The sequence below is a fragment of the Culex pipiens genome, chromosome 2, assembly GCF_016801865.2.
Source record: "Culex pipiens pallens isolate TS chromosome 2, TS_CPP_V2, whole genome shotgun sequence".
Classification (NCBI taxonomy): domain Eukaryota; kingdom Metazoa; phylum Arthropoda; class Insecta; order Diptera; family Culicidae; genus Culex; species Culex pipiens.
In genome coordinates, this window is record NC_068938.1 from 61,163,848 (window position 1) to 61,183,288 (window position 19,441).

General features: G+C 35.9%; 2 protein-coding genes across 2 annotated transcripts in view; one reads left to right on the forward strand and one right to left on the reverse strand.

Moving 5' to 3' along the window:
* The window catches only part of LOC120420604 (proteasome maturation protein), a 308,647-nt gene that overhangs the window by 94,094 nt on the left and 195,112 nt on the right, over positions 1-19,441 (forward strand). The window lies entirely within an intron of this gene.
* LOC120420618 (protein sly1 homolog) lies at positions 12,042-18,552 on the reverse strand. Its single transcript, XM_039583691.2, has 6 exons — positions 18,387-18,552; positions 18,163-18,322; positions 17,805-18,106; positions 16,797-17,745; positions 12,583-12,724; positions 12,042-12,514 (listed from the first exon to the last, which is right to left on the reverse strand). The coding sequence occupies exons 1-6, from the start codon at positions 18,412-18,414 to the stop codon at positions 12,194-12,196; spliced, it is 1,902 nt and encodes a 633-aa protein (XP_039439625.1). The 5' UTR covers positions 18,415-18,552; the 3' UTR covers positions 12,042-12,193.

Below are 19,441 nucleotides of genomic sequence, written 5' to 3' on the forward strand. Positions count from 1 at the left end.
ACTGTTTTAGTAAATGATTTTTGTATTTTTTTAGGAGAGACATACCATCCTGCATTTTTCGTCAGTCTTTTGGTTACATTTTAAGCTATTCTTTAAAAATTAAAGCTTATTAGATGATAGAGAGGAAAATCCCTTTAAAAAATTTAAGCTAAAAGAGGCTGTATCTCAGCAATCCTATCTACAATGTCTTAAAAAGAAAAATGTTTGAGGTTTTCGATGAATATTTTATTTTTTTTTATCCTAAAATTTTCAAAAAATACTATATTTTTCGAAAACACTCAAATTTTCAAACTTTTTAATATGGGTATCAAACGAAGCGAAATTTTGTAAGCTTTTTCACCTTATTTATGTTTTTTTAAATACCAAACATTTTCACACAAAAAAAACGTATTTTCGTTTGATACCCATATTTCAAATCATAAAAATTTGAGTATTTTCGAAAAAATATGGAAATGTGTGAAATTTTAGTTTTTTATCCAAAACAGACTCTAATAATTTGAAAATGCATAACGAATGCATAAATACATTTCGCTTCGTTTGATACCCATATTTAAATTTTAAAAATTTAAGTATTTTCGAAAAAATATGACATTTTGTTATAATTTTAGTTTTCAACAAAAAAAGAACTCAAATAACTTGAAAACGAAAAAAATATTACTTCGTTTGATACCAATATTTTAAATTTTGAAAATTTTAGTTTTTTGGAAAAATGCGGTATTTTTTGAAAATTTTAGAACTTAAAATAACTATAATAAAGTGAAAAAGCATAAACAAATTCGCTTCGTTTGAGTGGTTATGCAAATTAAGAAAATTTTAGTACTTTCGAAAAAAATATGGTATTTTGTGAACAATTTTGAGTATTCACACTTTGAAACTTACATTTTCTAAAAATATATTCTTAGTGAAGGCATTAAAAAATTAACATGATTTGGTTGAATTAAGTCGGTTTTATAGAGATTTTAAAAATTAGTTGTCGTTCATTATTTACGATAAGATTATTGCCGATAGAATTATCGAAATGACGATAACGATAGCGATAGATTATCGAAAAAAAGAAAAAACAGAAAAACCGACACCGATCAAATGCTTAATTTACTATTTTAATAGTTATATAAAATATTTTAATAAGTTGTTAGTTAACATTATATTCAAACAAAATTCTTTCTTAAATGGGTTCAGGCCGTTCAGGATGACTGTTTTGAGTTGAGATACTCAACTTAAGATGATGTTTGCAACAAATAACTTCATATTTGTTGATTTTAATATTTCGATGGGTGTTTCTTTGTCCGTTTTTAGCATTTTTTTTTTTTTAGTATTTGCCATGGAACTTTTTATAGATAATATCTTTTTATGAACTTTATCCGGCAAAATATTTTAGGTTTTAGCCTAACAACTTGTTTTACATACTGTACATAAAACTCGATTGGCAAAATATTCAACATTAGATAGCTGGCCAACTGTAAAATTGACTTAAATTCATATTTTAAATTTCTTCTCCTCCATAAATTTAGACGTTCAAGATTTTAAAATGTATAATTTCGACGTCATCATCAAAAACGCAAACATGTTTTCCATTATGATACCGCAAAACGCTACTCAACCCTCTCACCGGTGCATCAATTTCCTCCCAACGACCCGCTGAAAAACGGCTCCCAAACAAGACGACGGGTCCAGGGCAGACAAAATGGCTACACGGCCGCCGCGGAACGTGAGCTTCATCATCATCATCCGGAGAATCTTAAGGGAATGTTCGCTGCTGATTGAGTGCTTGCCCGCTGAAAAGGATTTATTTAGTAATGACCATTATAAAATCTCGTGTAATTCCCCACCCCCTCTGGTCCTCCCCGCGTCTTCAGCCTTCAGGGACTGCAGGCGGACTACCCGTGTGAGACCTCCGGGAGAGAACTCGATTGTTCTTGGGTTCTTGGGACCTGCTGAAGGGAGAGGGGGTTTCGAGGGGGGCTCAAAACACGCGAAAAAGGGCCCCCAAGAACACCCAACATTGGCGAAAATAAAACAATAAGCGGCAAAATGATTGCACGCGGGTCCCAAGCCCTGAAAACCGGCAGGGCCACCCGTGCCGAACCAAGAGCCATCAGAAGGACCCCAAGGGCATGTTATTTTCTGTTGGGTCCGTACTTTTTTTTTGCGCTGCATTCTGGCTGGACCCAACCTGGAACTTTGGGCTGAAGTGGCTTGTCGAGTTTGTGTGCAACTTCACACGAGAGCCCCTAAAAAGCCGCTGATGAACGGAAATTTACTCCGAATACGAGTCAATTTATAGCCTTCTGTAAAATTCATCTCTTGGAGTGGAGGGGGCTGGAATTGCCGACCGGTGGTGGTCAGCGGACAGAGATGTTGATTTGAGATGAAGTCATTTATCTTGTCCAAAAGTGAGGCACAAGAAAAATGCGCTTGTCGATTGAAAGAATCCCTAATATTATAAATCAATATCGCTTTTGATGGCGTCCATGCCGAACTAAAGTCGAATACTTGAAGAATTAAGTTTCTTTTTGTTTAAATCGTGTAATTTAACATCATTATAAATTTCGGATAAAATAAAATCCTTCAAACCACATCATCATTCTAAAACAACATCGCAAAAACATCCCCAAATTTAGATACCTGATGCATATTTAATGGATTCCCGTGAATTTAACCTAGTCCCAATAATGACAAAATTGCCACCTTCACCGTCATAATCTGAGATGAGGGGGATCAAATCTCCAAGAATGCCAATTTCCTGTCCCGCACTAATTTGCACGTTGGAAAATTAAATTACGGTGGCCCCTGCACGCCTTTATTCTTTTATTTTCTATTTCAACACACACACTAATCTCACAAAAAACGGTCAAAATCGTTTCCGATGACTCAAATTTGTCGATCGTCGTCAGGTTGGCTGAGATGATCGCTTGGCTGAAAGTATAAATTATGCATGGTTTGGTCCTTCGGACAGGATGTTAAGATTTGAACCTTTTTTTAAATTAAATTTGAGTTTAAATTTTTATTATAAAATTATATACCTTCAGTTTCAGCTATACTTAAAAATAGTTTGTCTTTCAAAGCCTTTTTTGCAATATCTAATTTTTAAAACCATCGCTACCAAAATTCACGCGAGTGAGTGAGAACAACAATGATCATCTGGTAGTTTTACTCAATCTCACGGTACTAAAAAACCGTTATAATGAAAAAAATGCAATCCGAGATTTTGGGTTCTATCGATTCCTTACACCATAACGCATCTCTGATCAAAAAAATAAAACATTCGCCGATGTAGTTTTCGAGATACAGCCCTTTTAAGATGTTAAATCCGATTTTCAATAAGAAAACCAAAACAATCTATACAATTTAAGCATTTTAAAGAATAATCATTTCGAGATAATAATGAATTTTGCTTCATATGACTGTCAAGTATCTCTGGGCCAAGTTTCAGATGGTTTGCTGATATAGTTTTTGAGATACAGTCTTAATAAGATTCTATTTCCGACTTTTTCACTCCGATTATAAAGATTTTCTTAGAAAAAGTCGGAAATATTATTTAAAAATGTATTTAAAGTTTCGAAATTGTATTGACTTTTTAGATTTTCTTGGAAAAAGTCGGAAATAACATTTTAAAATGGCTGTATCTCGAGAACTACACCAGCAAACCTTCTAAAACTTGCCCCAGAGAACACATTCATTTGAAGCAAAATCCATCATTATCTCGAAATATATATTCTTTAAAATGCTTTAATTGTATAGATTGTGTCGGGTTTCTTATTGAAAATCGGATGTAACATCTTAAAAGGGCTGTATCTCGAAAACCACATCAGCAAATGTATTATTTTTTTGCTCAGAGGTGCGTTATGGTGTAAGGAATCGATGGACACCAAAATCTCGGATTGCTTTTTTTCCATTATAACGGTATTTTGCGCTCCGTGAACGCACCACCAGGCATTTTTATCTCAGGATTGAAATCGAATTTTGGGGATCTGTAAAGGTCAAAAACTGAGGCATTATGAGCTGCACAAAATGGCGTCCTTAACTCAATCTGGCCCAAAATCGACATACGACAAGTTAGCACGACAGCGACGACTTGTAGAAAATACATTTTATTACAGTCGACACTCCGGTTGTCAATACACAAGGGATGGAAGCTTAGGTGTAAAAAGAGAATTGCAATTGCCTCAACAATCAAACCTTCGGACAGCTAGTTTCGAGTAGGAATCTCTGAAACGCCAAGGCAATGCTGTAGAGCGAACAATTTGATTCGATTGTTATAACGAAAGTTGGTTTAAACCAATCAATTTGTTTGTTAATCAAAACACTCGTGTTGCGTTTTTTATACATAATCAATAAAATTTTTGATTTTCAAAGAAAGCCAATTCACATTTTCAGAGGAATTCAATAATATTCTGCAATACCTATTGTTCCTGGTGCAAAAACGAAGCTTTTGGTGTATAGCAATCGATGGTTTGCGCGAAATCATGTTGTGGTAATTTTTAGGGCCCTTTTTTCCCACTGCGCATTCGTTCACCTATAAAAATCTCCATACAATTTTGGCAGTTGTTCATAGCAAAATGGTACGTAAATATTCGAAAATCTGTAACTTTCCAAGGAATTTTCTTTCTTCTTCTGGTGTCTTTCGGCAAAGTTGTAGGTATTGATGAGGACCATTCAGAAAAAAAGGCCCACAAAAATCTTGCCGATTTTTTAAATTTTTTAAACTTTTTGTAAAAAAAACTCAACTTTTCAAAATTGGTATTTTGTTGATTTAGAATTTTTGAAAAAAATATGATTTGAAATTAGACAATTTTCTAATTCCGATGTCTCAGCAACTGATGGTCCGATTTTCAACGTAAGAAAATGAAACATTCGTGAAATTTTCCGATCTTTTCGCAAAAAGATTCTTTTAAAAAAAATGAAAAAAAAAACATTAACATTTCAAAAAGGCCAAACATTCAATATTATGCCCTTTTGCGCAATTAAAAACTATACAAACAATTTTCTCAATATTTTTTTATTGTTGGGTAAATTGATATCATTTGAAATACTTTATAATCGAAAAGTCTGGCAAAAATGCTTCAAATTAAACTTAAGAGCGGGTTTTTCACCTATGTGTAACAGGTCGTATCGAGGTGCTCCGATTTGGATGAAACTTTCAGCGTTTGTTTGTCTGTACATGAACTCATGCCAAATATGAGCCCTCTACGACAAAGGGAAGTGGGGTGAAACGGGCTTTGAAGTTTGAGGTCCAAAAAACATAAAAAATCTTAAAATTGCTCGCATTTCCGTAAAACTTCATCAATTTCAACTCTCTTAGAGATGCATTCAAAAGGTCTTTTGAAGCCCTTCAAAATGTGCTATAGACATCAAGGATTGGTGTAACTTTTTCTCATTGCTTTTTCAAATTACTGTTAAAAATTGATTTTTTTTAAACCCCAATATCTTTTTGCAACAACCTCCAACACCCTTACTCCTATAGGTCAAAAGATAGGGAATTTCATGGACTATAAGCCTACGGTATTAACTTTTTGGCCAATCGCAGTTTTTCTCATAGATTTTAAATTTTTCTAGAACAAACATTTTACAACGTTAGTTTTTGCCCTGTAGGCCAAGAAGACGGCACTTTTTAGTCTCAATTTTATCATATTCGGAATCCTCAGACAATTTCACGTAGACAATTTCATAGTTAGAAGTATTGGAGTTGTAATTTTGATTTAAAAAATAATTAAATAAAACATTTTTGAAAAAAAGAAATAGATCTTATTTACTTTATGATCAATACTTCAAATGCTGTATCAAGTAGGCGAAAACCTGTTTTACCCCTAATCCATCAAATTGTTAAAAAGTATTTTAATTCATTCTAAATGGCAATTTTTTCAATACAAATTTATGTTTTTTGGACCTCAAACTTCAAAGCCCGTTTTACCCCACTTCCCTTTGTCGTAGAGGGCTCATATTTGGCATGAGTTCATCTTACGTACAGACAAACAAACGCTGAAAGTTTCATCCAAATCGGAGCACCTCGATACGACCTCTAGAGCAAACCGAGCAATATTTACAAATACTGCCTCTTAAACTACAAGATCTCCCTTATTTTTTCCAAATCTCCCTTAACTTGGTCAGATCTCCCCCAGAAGTAGAGGGACTATGCCCAGCAGACTGGATGGCGTGTTCGCCCGTCGTAAAGTCTCTCTCAATGCTCCTTGCGCGGTATATCGTTATGCAAACATACCGTGATCATCCAACCCCGGGCGAAATATGTTGCGAGGAGTGGAGTGGAAGAGAACTTTTTTTGTTTCATCGCTTCAAGCTCCAAAGTCTCCAAAGTTAACTTTTCCAGGGTGATGGGGCTAAGAGGGGGACTGAGACGATCGATGGTAGCAATTAATTTCACCTTCTGGAAGGGAGAAGAACACACAAAAGCTCTGCTTTTTGTATTTCTTTCCCAACGGGTAATGTAGAGACAGCGGAATTCCTACCGGAATGGATTGCGGATTTTATGTAGATGCTGGAGTGTCCAGGAAAGGGGGGAACAGTTTAGTAGCATGGCAAAAGTTCGTGTGTGGCCAAATGCTGATACTGAAGGAGAATTAAAGGACTCTTAGCGCAAGAGATTGATCAATGATGCACACGCTACTTTAAATTCTATTATTCTGCGAGACGTATTGTTATTATGCATAAGAATGTTACCAGAACATTTTACCACCTAATTCCAGCTAAAATTTATCACCCACTTACACGCTAAATATCTGCCGTCTTCATTACGGCCATTGCGATGATGTATCCATAATTTATCTGCTAATATAAAACCAATAACACGGTCATTTTCCATTCTCATCCTGTGCGCTCGAGCCCTTCCAGGTAATTTGAATATTTACGGGAACCCGCATCCACTTCGGGGTCCAAACTTCTCATGGAACCTGGAAACGGGACCACACTCGCCGTTCTCTCGCGGTTGTTTTCTGACCAAGTATTTAAAATGAAAGATATGAAGAGTTTTGGAAATCTATTTTTTTAATTTAGTTTTATGTTCTTTCGAGATTCTGCATTGTTTCTTTAACAACATACAAATTTACAGTAATTTAAATAATAAAAACTTTCTCGAAATTTTTAAAAGGTTCATAATAAAAAATTACGCTCTTTTCAAACGATATCAATTCTGACTAGAGCGGGGATTCATTTCGGACTCACACCGCGCGTTTTATTTACCTTTTTCGGTACAATTTTCACATGCAAGCCCACGGTAGCGGAAAGAATGGGTAGGGAATGTTACGGGGAAGGTTAGTGCAGGGAGGAAGGGACCTATTAAGACAGAGTGCGCAGATATTATGTAGGACCTCCCGAAAATTTTCTCGGGAATAATTTTAACCAGCGGCTACGAAACATTTATGCTACAAAATTAAAAGAAAAAAAAACCAAAACCATGATGACCACCACGAGAAGGGGGAGCCTTCTGGAGGAGAACGGGGACCGAACCTTGGCCCTTTGCCACCATAGAAGCAGCCGCAGCCACGTCGTTTAGACGAAGAAAAACATACAACATCATCTTATTAACGTGTTTGGATGGTTTTCTGGTCTCTTATTTTACTTTATCATTACGTTGTTAACTGCGTGTGTGGAGGTCCCTGGGAATACGGTGGTCTGGTCATGCAGGAGGGCCAACCACGACCGCCCGATCGGAGCGGGATTATTTTTTGTTCGGGAACTACCGCAGCGATCCGCCTCCTGGTATGCGCATGCATCGGTCTGGGTAAAATTTGGAACCGAAAAGTCTCGGCTGGTACGAGGAATGCATTGTGTCGTTTGTCTTAGGCTATGGAAAATAGCGAAAATATTTATTTCGAAGAAAAAAACTTTGATATCATTCGAATGACAAAATAAAAATATTAAAAAAAATAAAAGCAATTGAAAGTTGAAGTAAATACTTTCAACTTTGGATAATTGTATCATGAACAAAATATTGTTCTTGCTATTTTTTATATTTTCTTACTTTAACATAAATTTGAGTTTTGCTATGCCATGGAGAAGTATGGTTAAATTATTGAATGTTTGACCCTTTTGAAATGTTAATCTTAATTCAAACATTTTGTAAATATTGTTTTCGAAAAGATCGGAAAATTTTACTAATGTTTCATTTTTAAACTTGAAAGTCGGACCATTGGCATTAAAAAATTAAGGGTTGTTTGGGTTAGACTTAGCAAACTTCAATTTTCCTATTTCTTTTTATTTAATCCGTTGTACCTCAGCAACCAGAGGTCCAATCTTCAATGTCTCTTAGAAAATTTTATAGCCAATTTTCTGAACATATCAGATTTTTTTTTATGAAAAAGTACATAAAAATCGACTAAAGTACCAACTTTTATACATCAATCGACGTGGCAAAATGTCAAGACTAAGGACTCGTAATCGGGCTATAGTGGACGAATTTGGAGGCTTCAAATGGCCAAATGTAGGATTTTTTGTCTTCTATCTGACCACCAGAAAATTCCCCCCCGGGGGGTCGAACCAGTTCCAAGACAATCTAGATTGTTCTACGGTTTTGTTCCGAAACAGTATTTCTTGTCGAAAAATGTTAATAAAAAGATATAAATAATGTTTTTTGTGAACAAATTTTGTTGAATTTTGTTCAATAGAGGCTCTTACAACATAAAATAAAAATTTAATTAATATAGTTGTTCATTAAGTAATATTTTGATTAGTTTTACTTAAACAAGTAAATTTTAACGAATTTTGTTTATAAACTTACTAGAAAAAGTTATCAGAAGTTAAAAACAGTCACAAGTTAGCTTAAAGTACTTGTATTTGACAGAGCATCAATATTTATCTCAAGAATTCACTCAAATCGATCAGATTTTGTAGTTTTTTTAGGAGTACAAACAATTATTTGACCTCATATTCAACTTTTTTCAGTAAACAATTTTTGTATTTTTTAAGAATACGTTTTTTACCAACTCAATGACAGGATTTTGAAGAGGATATTCTGCCACGTCGATTTACTTATAACAGTTGGTACTTTAGTCGATTTTATGTACTTTTACATCAAAAAAGTTTCCGTACAGGGGGGTACGGAAAAATATTTGACTCACTGTACAGTGAAACCTCAAAATCAGTTTTTAGCTTTAGTTCAGATCTACAAAACGCTTTTTGAAGCTTGCAAAAATATTGTATGGTTGAAGAGAAATCTGCGAAACAAAAAGCGTACCGTCAACTGGGGTGAATTGGGACACATGGGGCGAATTGGGACATCAGTTTTAACCATCTTAGAGCACAATATTTTGATTTTTGTGGTTGGTTTAGGATAGAACAGACTCAGACCAAAAAAATGTGTACATCCATTTCCAAATTTAAAACCATTAAATGCTCAAAACACTGCTGTCCCTATTCAGACTGTAGTCCCGATTCACCTCAGATGACGGTTACGCCACCGCGTAAAAAGAGGTTTCTCTATACTGCAAATAACTGAAATCAAACATTCGGTGGCTTTATTTTGAAAATGAGGCACTTTATTAAAAAATCTGTAAAGTACTTTTTTGATTGCAAATTCAAATTAACGTAAAAAATGAGGTCAAAACAATGTTTTATATTAAATTTATTTTTTTCCAGAAACCACCATTATTTAAAAAAAAAAACTCGGCGGCAATTGTTTAACCATACTTTTCTATGCGGGTTTTGGTTCCCTAAAACATATCAAAAAATCTCAATATCAATAAATGCAAATTTAGGGAAATTGAGTTTTTGCGAAAAAAAAAGTAATTTAAAAAATCGGCAAGATATTTTGCCGCGTACCTATTTTTTTAACAATCTTCTTCAATACCTACAACTTTGCCGAAGACACCAAATCAATCAAAAATTCCTTGAAAAGTTACAGATTAAGAATATTTAGATTTACGTACCATTTTTGAATGAGCAGTTGGCAAATTATATAGGAGATTTGTGTGGGTGAACCAATGACACAAAATGGCTTCTTAGGTGATAGGGAAGGCCTCCACAAAGTTTGAGCCAAATCAAAAAAATACAAAAAATGGTCGAAATTGGCCGATTTCGTAGATATTGCGCATATGGATTTTCAATTAAAATGCCCAATGATTTACGTCTGTTCTGTTTAGTGGTTAGTGGTTTAGTAGTTTCTGTCAAAAGTTAGTTTTACAAATTTCACTCAGAATTCATGATTGAGTAATATTCGGTAGTTTATTTCATGTTCAGAACTCAAAATATAACAAAATCATAATTAGCCCATTTTTAAGGATTATCTGATTTAACGATTCGGGGTTTTTTTTTCGAAGAGCAGATAAATTTAAAAAAAGATTTTGAGTTGGTATCGAGTTATATAAATTGGTTAGAAATTAATGTATAATCAAGTTTGAAATGTACATTCCTTCAAGACTACTCTTCTCAAAGACCTAATAAGTTATTTTAACATCTTTCATGCTCTCTGAAATTTCTGGTAAATTTCAATTTGATAACGTGAAAAAACCCTTGATATAAGGTTAAAAAATATTTGCAATGGTTTAATTTGCATAATCAACCTCGGCTGTAAATTTTACTTGTAAAACATTTTGGAGAAAAAAACATTGACTCCTGAATCGTAATTAATTTTTCAACAAAATTCTGAAATACCGATACTAGTTTTAACGCGTTTAACGTCTTAATTAGCAATTTTATGTAAAAAGTTAAAAACACGAAAAAAATTGATAATGATTTCATTATCCGAAGTCCCGTTCAAATCGGATTATCGAACTTCGGATAATCGAGCCTGGACTGTATTTACCTCTTCCCGCCCAGAGCAAAATTTAGATTTTTTACGGTTTTCCTTGCCATTTTTTACAGAATTGGCCAAATTAGATGGAATTTGAATTGGATGCAGTAAACATCTTAAATAACACTGTGCAGGAAGAAGCAGATCATTTCATTCAATAGTTTTCGAGAAATTTCAATTTGAACTGAAAAAATAGTGGTGCTCTGGTGCAACCATGGGCGTTAGAGGGTTAACAAGCTATCACAAATGTTTTCCAATTTTGTGGTTGCTCCGAATTGTGGGAAATATTCCCATTATCGTCACATTATGCTTTCTGACAAATTCCTCATCACTTTTGAAGTTTTCCGCTATCAAAGCACCATTTTAAGAGAAATCATCAAAGGAAAGTTGCTTGCTAATTTGAGATTTTTATTACGAAAAAAAAACCAAAAACACTTCAGCTGCAATTTAAGGCCAAAGTGCTGAAAGGCCGGTAATAGAAATATGATCAGAAAAAGTATGTACATTACAATGTTTCAAGAACACCAACAATAAACGATCACGTTCCAGTACTCGCAGTTCTATAAAAGGAGCCTCCCCTAATTGAGTCATCAGCACTCAATTTGCTGCCACTCTCCCCTTCCCATTTATGCTCCCATCATTACGCGTTGCAACGTCAATCCAACGCCAACGAGTTGTATTTCCTTATCCGGTTTCACACTTTACGCTGCGCGCGCCGATTTTGGTCATATCACCTTTCGTTTATAATTTGTGACAATGTCACATCAGTCAGATCGACCTACCTCATACCCTTTATTTTTTCTCCACCTTCAATTTACACTGGTCAAAGCTGCTCCAGTGGTGGTCCATCTCCTTCCCTCCAGAAAAGGAAGCATAATATTCCAGAGTTGCATCTTTTATATGTACGATTGCAGCAAAAAGAACAAACACGCGCGCGGCGCTCCCACCAAAGTGGTTATGCTCAATTACGGTCGGGCAATCGCGTATCCAAATTTGGTAGAACAAATCAATCTGATCATTATTATGCTGTTACAGTTTTGCCTCTCCTCTTTTCATCCCAAGACTTGGTGTTTCGTTTCGTTTTTTATTTACTCTCTTTTAGTTTCTACCTTCTGTGGCCGTTTTGCCGCCGCGCGAGCCCGCACGTGGTGCGGTCCCAATTTGGGAGTGGAATCGCGTGCAGTGGATTAATTTGCACTTTTGCAGCGGGTTTGGGAGACGCCGAGGCGGCGCTCACTTTTAAAGAATTCAGAAAAGGGATTTTTTTTCGAAGAATTCTGATCAATTGAACGACGTTGAATGCTTTTAGGTTTTATGCCTCTCTGCCGAACATTAAATAGCGCGTGAATATTTATTGCATCCTCTAAATCATAAGTTTACATTCGTATCATAATTAACTATAAAAAAAAAACTCAGGCCAACAAGCTTGTAATAGTCCGTCCTCCCCTCTGCTTATGGCCCGCCAATTTCCTGCCCCAGCAGCGACAACTGCTTCAGGAACTGCTTCGCGTTGGTCAGCGTGGACGCGCCGTAGATTATCCGCCGGCTCGCGTTCCCCGTCTGCTTCGTCTTGATAAAGTCCACCAGATTTTGGTACTCGATGTAGTTGCCGCCACCGACCATGAACACGATCGCGTCCTGGAACGGGGCCCGGTTCTTCGGCACCACGTCACCTCCCTTCAACAGCTTCGGGTCGAGATAGAGATAGTCGTCCAGTTCTCCGCCCGCCCGGCACTCCATCAGCTGTTCGGTGATTTTCGTCACGGGAAGGTTCTAGAGAGGAGGAAAAGCCCGACATTCATAAACGTTCAATTTTAGGGGAAGACAGAATTAAATCTTACATGTCGCTTGACCACCAAATTTTTGACGCCCTCCATTACGAAGGAAGAGCCCTGCGTGACCAGCTTGGAGAACATCGAAACCGTCTTGGTGCCGCTGCCCTCGTACTGGTTTGGGTTCGTCACCGTGCTTTTCATTATGCTCCTGAAACAGTATGAAACGAGAAGATATTTGCAATATAAAAATATTAATACTGAAAGAACAAAGAAATGGGAACCAGCGCGAGGGCTGACACCACCAATTACCCGGGACTGAGATAAGCTGTATTAACCAAACAAAACGTGATACCGTAAACCGGGGTGACTTTGATAGGATTTCAATTGGTTTTTGGAATATTTTCTCAAGATTATTATTTTCAAAACATGTACTGGAGTAGGCCACACAAAGTCCATGCACAGTTTTGGAAAAAATGTTTTTTCAATAGTGTTTATAAAAATAGTTACGTTAAAAATTATTAGCTCAAATTCCGGGGTGACTTTGATAGTCATAGTATTTCTTGTTAAAATCATATTTAAGATGTTCAAACTTTATTTGTACGTTATTTATATGCGTCATCACTGAAGTAGCTGATATAGTTTTTAAGAAAAAAAATCAATGTTTATATTTAGTTAACTAAGTGTATAAGCTTTTAAGCAAAATACATATAAATTTAAGGTAAAATTGTTAAAAAGTCGGAATTTTGCCTGAAATTTGTTAAAACTAGTTTTGTTTATAAAATTATCGATTTATAGTGCATTTTACACTGAATTCGTGCTTCTAAATCACAAGTTTTCACATTTTACATGAAACTTATTCAACTGAAATTGCTTATAAATTTGGAGATTTTTTTTTAAATTGTGTTTCAAAAACACATATTTTTTATTATTTACAAACTTATTTAACCTTCTCTGCCGTTCTACGCATAATTGTCCCATTTCAGTTTTGGACGATTTTGACTTTATGACATTTTTTAAGTTTAGTTCGATGTGTACTTTAAGAAAAACACATAAAATCTGGTACTTTGTTCGGAAACTCATTAAAAACAACACCAAGTCTGTTTGTCCTATCGTTAAACTTCTACGCATAATTGTCCCACCAAGTATTTTCTCACACGGAATCATTAGTTTTACTAAGCATTATGTCTTGTTTACCTGTTGTATAGCAAGAGAATCACAAATAAGGGTGATAAACTGCTAACTGGGGCTATTAGGGACATAGGGCGAATATAGGAACCCACGGGACAATTATGCGTAGAAATACAGAAATCAATAAAAAAAATTCAATCGCGTTTTTCTCAGTTGCACTTTTTTGAACATGGGACAATTATGCGTAGAACGGCAGTTCTCCTAGTGGAAAATTGGGTCCTAAAATGAAGCTTAGATTGCAGACATTATTGTTTACAGCGATAAAGCTTATTTTTCTGAGTACAATGACCCTTTGTAAGACCACAAAGAGTATAAAATGGATTTTTAAATCAATTTGGAAAAATTAACCTCGCGGTCCTTCTTGACAGAAAAGTTCCTACTTGACAGCTCGTTCCAAGGGGACCATAGTTGATCCATCGAAAAAATGTAGTCTTGTCAATTTTTTTGCATTAAAATGAAAAAAAGTGATCAGAAATGGTTTTTAATCATGTTTTTTACTGTTGTGTATAAACATTTACATAGGGCTTTAGTACCCAATTGTCCAAAGAATCCGAAAATGCATTCCGTTTTCCGATTCAAAATCATGTTCATTGAGAAAATCATGACACTTTGAGAAGTTCAAAATAATGACTTTCATCAACATTTTCTTAACTATAGTTAACTAACTTTTTAAACATTTCAAAATTTTATGAAAAGTTCTTCTTGAGGTACTTTGAACACTTCTCTACCACGGTCAGTATGATTCTAAACCATTCCGTAAGTGAGCAATTTCAGCTCAATTCAGGTTTTTTCTGGTACATTTCTACCCGACCCTCTCCGATTTTTAGACATGTTATGCTAGGCCTATATAAGCCATTTTTGTGTATATGGAGCCAGTTGCACTCGGGAATGACATTTGAGAAGGGCGTAAGTTATTTAAATATTTTTGTAATTTAAAAATTACTATAACTCAAAGCCGTTGCATCGTATCAAAAAGTGGTCAAAGACAAACTTGTGGGAAATTGGACGGGCTTTCTGAAAAATAAACTGAAAGAAAAATACACGCTACTTTTATGAGATTTTAAAATTTTTATGTTTAAAAGTTAGATTTAAAGGTGATGTCACGATTTTTTTTCGTTTCAGATTTTTGAGAAAATAGCCTAAGATGATACAAAAAGACTCACGAAAAATGCAGGATGTTATGTCTCTCCTAAAAAAAATACAAAAATCCTTTTTATAAACATCTTAGGCTATTTCCTCAAAAATCTTAAACGGAAAAAAATCGTGACATCACCTTCAAAACTTAACTTTGAAACTTAAAAAATAAAAAATCTAATAGAAGTGGCTATATTTTTCTTTCAGTGTATTTTTTTTCTTCAAAAAGCCTGTCCAATTTCTTACAAGTATGTCTACTTGACCACTTTCGATACGATGCAATGGCTTTGAGTTATATTAATTTTTAAATTGCAAAATACAAAAATGTTTAAATAACTTGCGCCCTTCTGAAATGTAATTTTTAAGAACAATTTGCTCCATATACACAAAAATGGCTTAAATAGGCCTAGGATAACAAGTCTAAAAAGTTTCATTGAAATCTGAGAAGGTCGGGTACAAAAGTACCAGAAAAATCCTGATTTGGCTGAAAATCAATAAAAATTTTATTCGACCTTCTTGAAATTTTCCTTTTTCAGATAGTTGCTTTTCTTCTTCTCAATACCTAATTTTTTGCAATCAGATTTTTTGAGGCGACATAGTATTGCGTGCCGCATGTGAACCACAAATAAAAATTAAAAAAACTCCAATAGTTAGAAAGCTGAGTATTGATAAACTTACTTTTTGCACAACTTTTCCATTTGATTGGTCTAATTAAATGTTTTCAAATTTTTACATTTTTACAAAACATACTTTCCTTCGTATAAAATTTTCTTGCACAGCAAAATAATTTTTATTCAATTCCATACTTTGAATCTTTTAAATTTACACTTAAGATTTTTGGAAAGTTATCTCTTTTTCAGTTTTACAAATATGCTTGCATTGAACATAGCTTTACGCCTTTTGCTACTCTTTTCAATGATTTTTAATAATTTGAATAAATGTTTAAATGTACATTTTCAGAATATAATCTTTTAAGTTTAGTAAGTGAGAGCTACCAAACTATCATATCATTTATAAATTTCATCATATAAAAAAAGTAAATTGAAAATTCCGCAAAAAATATTCCATTAGATTTGTCATTAATTAATTTTTATCAATGATATTAGAAGATCGAGGTTTTTAATCGAAGATGGCGTTCGAATGGTGAACGTCCGAAATGTCAAAATCGCGCAGTAGCACCAACATTAGAAAAAAATGTGGCTGTCATGCCATGGCACACTTTCTTCGTAATGTTGGTACCACTGCGTGATTTTGACATTTCGGGCGTTCACCTTTCGAACGCCATTTTCGCTTAAAAACCTGGATAGAAACAAGAGTCTAGCTTGCCTTGCCCATTACACTACTGCAAACAAACAAACAAACAAACTCGAACTTTTTCGTGTTTGACAGTTTGCCAAACTCGCAAACAAGGCAAAATGTATGCAGGCTGACGTTTGTACAAACTAATCCAGGCAAACAAACAAAGCAGACAAACTGGCAAACTGTCAAAAATTGCGAGTTTGTTTGTTTGCGGTAGTGTAATGGCTTCTTTACAAACAAGGTAAATTTTTTTGTAGGCTGACGTTTCTACCGAAAAACAGGCTAACTGTCAAGCACAAAAAAAGTGCGAGTTTGTTTGCCGTAGTGTAATAGCTTCCTATGTGGGCATTAGCTCAGTTATCGAGCGCCCAGTTAAAAAAGCCCAATTATTCTACGAAATTCTTTTCGCTCTTTTTTTTTTGTTTTTCTTCTTCCATTGCAGTATTTTTATTTGCATTTATCCTTTTGTCATATTGCTCCAGTTCCTTTTTTGGTTTTTTGATAGTTTTTCATGTTTTGATATAAGATCAAACATTTGCTTTCAAATCAGGGCTAAAGAAAAATTATTGCATACTCATTGTCTTAAAATATCAAGGATTTTAGTCAAAAAACAGCAAATTTTACCACAAAAGAAACTTATTTAAGAAATCTGTACTCACTTCCACCGCTGCACGTACGGCATCGGCGCCAGATCACACCCGCACTCCTTCAGCACCTGCTCCAACCGCTGATACTCGGCGTCGGCCACATTCGAGCAGATGTAGTAAATGATAAACAGTCGCATCTTGTCCTCGGGCGTCCCAAACTCCGGATCCTTCATCACCTCAACCAGCGCCCGATCCAGCGCCTGTTTGGACATAATTTTCTCCTCCAGCTCGAAGAATGAATCCAACCTCCGGGACTTGATAAAGTTAAGGATGTTGGTGGCTATTTTCGTGTGCATATCAATTAGGCGCTTCTTCTCCATCAGCTGGGGCAGCGAATTGACGGCGTTCGTCAGCTTGGCCGTGTTGTCGTTCACCATCGAAAAGGCCACGTCCATTTCGCCCTCGATGCCCATCGTCGTGCGGAGCTTCTTGATTTCGTCCTCGGACGACCGGTACTGCTCGAGTTCTTCCTGGATGGCTTCCGCGACCGTCGGGAAGGGACTTCCCTTGTGCGAGCTCCAGAACTTGTCCCGGGAATCCAGATCGCATGCTTTCATCTTGGATTTTGCCCCGGTGGCGGCGGCCTTTTCGGCGTCGTCTTCTACGATTACGCGGTTGAGGGACAGTTCCAGCACGTCGTGGGCTAGTGCTTGGTAGGTCCACGTGTGATGTAGGGGCGTGGCCATGTCCACGTTGCGATCCATGAGGATCAGCAGCGGGCGTTGGAAGCTGAAGGTGCCCGTTTGGGTGGCGTCCATGTGGAACAGATTGTTGCGAGCGTCCCAAAGATTTTCGCGCAACTTTTTCTCCAACTTTCGTGCGACCATTTCGGCGGCACTGTTCTTTGGACATCGTATGATTGGGACGTTCCCGAGGGTGACAAATACGGAGAACAAACTATCCACGATACTGTCCATTATGCCCTCCATCTCAAAGTCCTGCGTGTTCGCCCGGTTGATCGCTAAAAGAAAAACATCTTTATGCTGATCTACAAGCCTTGAATTTCACAAAAATCTTTACCATAATACGACAACGAATCGCTGTTCTGATGCTTCAACACAAACATATCGTCCTCCAGGGTGATAAAGTTTACGTACTGATCGTACACCTTGTGGATGTTGGCCACGCAACCCGCCTGCAGGGCACCTGCCGCCAAATCTTCCAATCGCTGTCTTGAAATCGGTGAAATAAAGTTCAAATGGTACACGTCGTACAGCCCGTTCTGGAAGTCCTGCGCGATCCGGCCTAGGTTCTCCTCCGTGGGGGCACAGAAGTAGATCGCCGGCACGTCCGGAATCGAGTCCCGATCGGAATGTAACTGACTGAAAGACAAAAGTATCAGTAACTTGCTCTGAAACCTTAACAAACTCTAAGTTACATATGCAACGTAACGCCAAGCTCTCGCAACTCCCGGATGGAAATCAGCGGCGAAATAATGTCCTGCCCGATGCGGTCGTAAATCAGAATCTTCCACACGGGTTCCGCCGCCAGGGCCTTCGTTTGGGGCTGGTTCAGGTTCAGCATTTGCTTGATGGCATCTGCGAAAAGGAAGTTCGTATTTCAGTGGAGTCAATTAAAGCGGAAATTTCTCAAAACACTTACTAATCTGCCTGTCTTTCAAGGTTAACATTTTGGTCCTTCGAATTGAGTGCTAATCACGATAAACTTTACCTATTTAAAACAGTAAATTTCTGTAAAAAACTAAAGAAAAATGCAACTTCTCAAACGAACACCGATTTGGAATAAGATTGGAACTGTGGATGTGGAACGTCAACAAATCGACTGACGTTTCTGGTTCGTGACAGCTGACGCTGCAACTACACTGAGAAACAGACGAAACCCAAACCAAAAAAAAACTACTCAACCTAAAATTTTATTTATTTATCAAAAATTGTTTTCTAAATATCACATTTATATCATAATTTCACATTTATATCAATAGTCTTGAGTTTGAGTAATTAAAATAAAATAAGCATTTGAATCAACAAAACTAAAAAAAACTGCAAACAAACTAAACAATCAAAAAAATTCGAACATTACTAAAGTTTTGACGATGCACTAACTAAAAACATAAAAGTGGTGAAACAAAATTATTTTGAGGTAATTTTTAGTTTTCCGTGTAGCGAAGCTTCAGCCTGTTTGCCAATAGATGACACTCTGCAAAAAAGAACGCCATCTGTTGAATCTGGAAAGCATTAGCAATATGATGGAAACGCATGGTTACTGGTAATTTAAATTTATGATTGCATTTCTGGAGCAACATTTGAAAGGGGCGTTACGAAATTGTTTTTACGGCCTTTCTTCCCATTTAAACACGTGTAATAAAATGCCGTAAGCGCAATGTCATACCGCCCCTTTCAAATATTGTTTCAAATTTGATTGCAAAATATCAGTTAGATTTTGCAGTAATTAAACAAAATTTTAATTCAAGAAAGGTGTACTTTACATGTTACAAAGATGTTTTCTTATTGGAACTTGTTTTCAAAATTCAGATCAAAAGTGTTAAAAAAATATGTTATACCGGATAAAGCTAAACAACAAAGATATTAGCTAAAAATCAATAATTTACATTTTATTTTTCTAATATGCAATACAATTTTCAAGCAGACAAACGTCAAAAAACAAACACAAACCAAAATTACTGCAACAATCAAGTT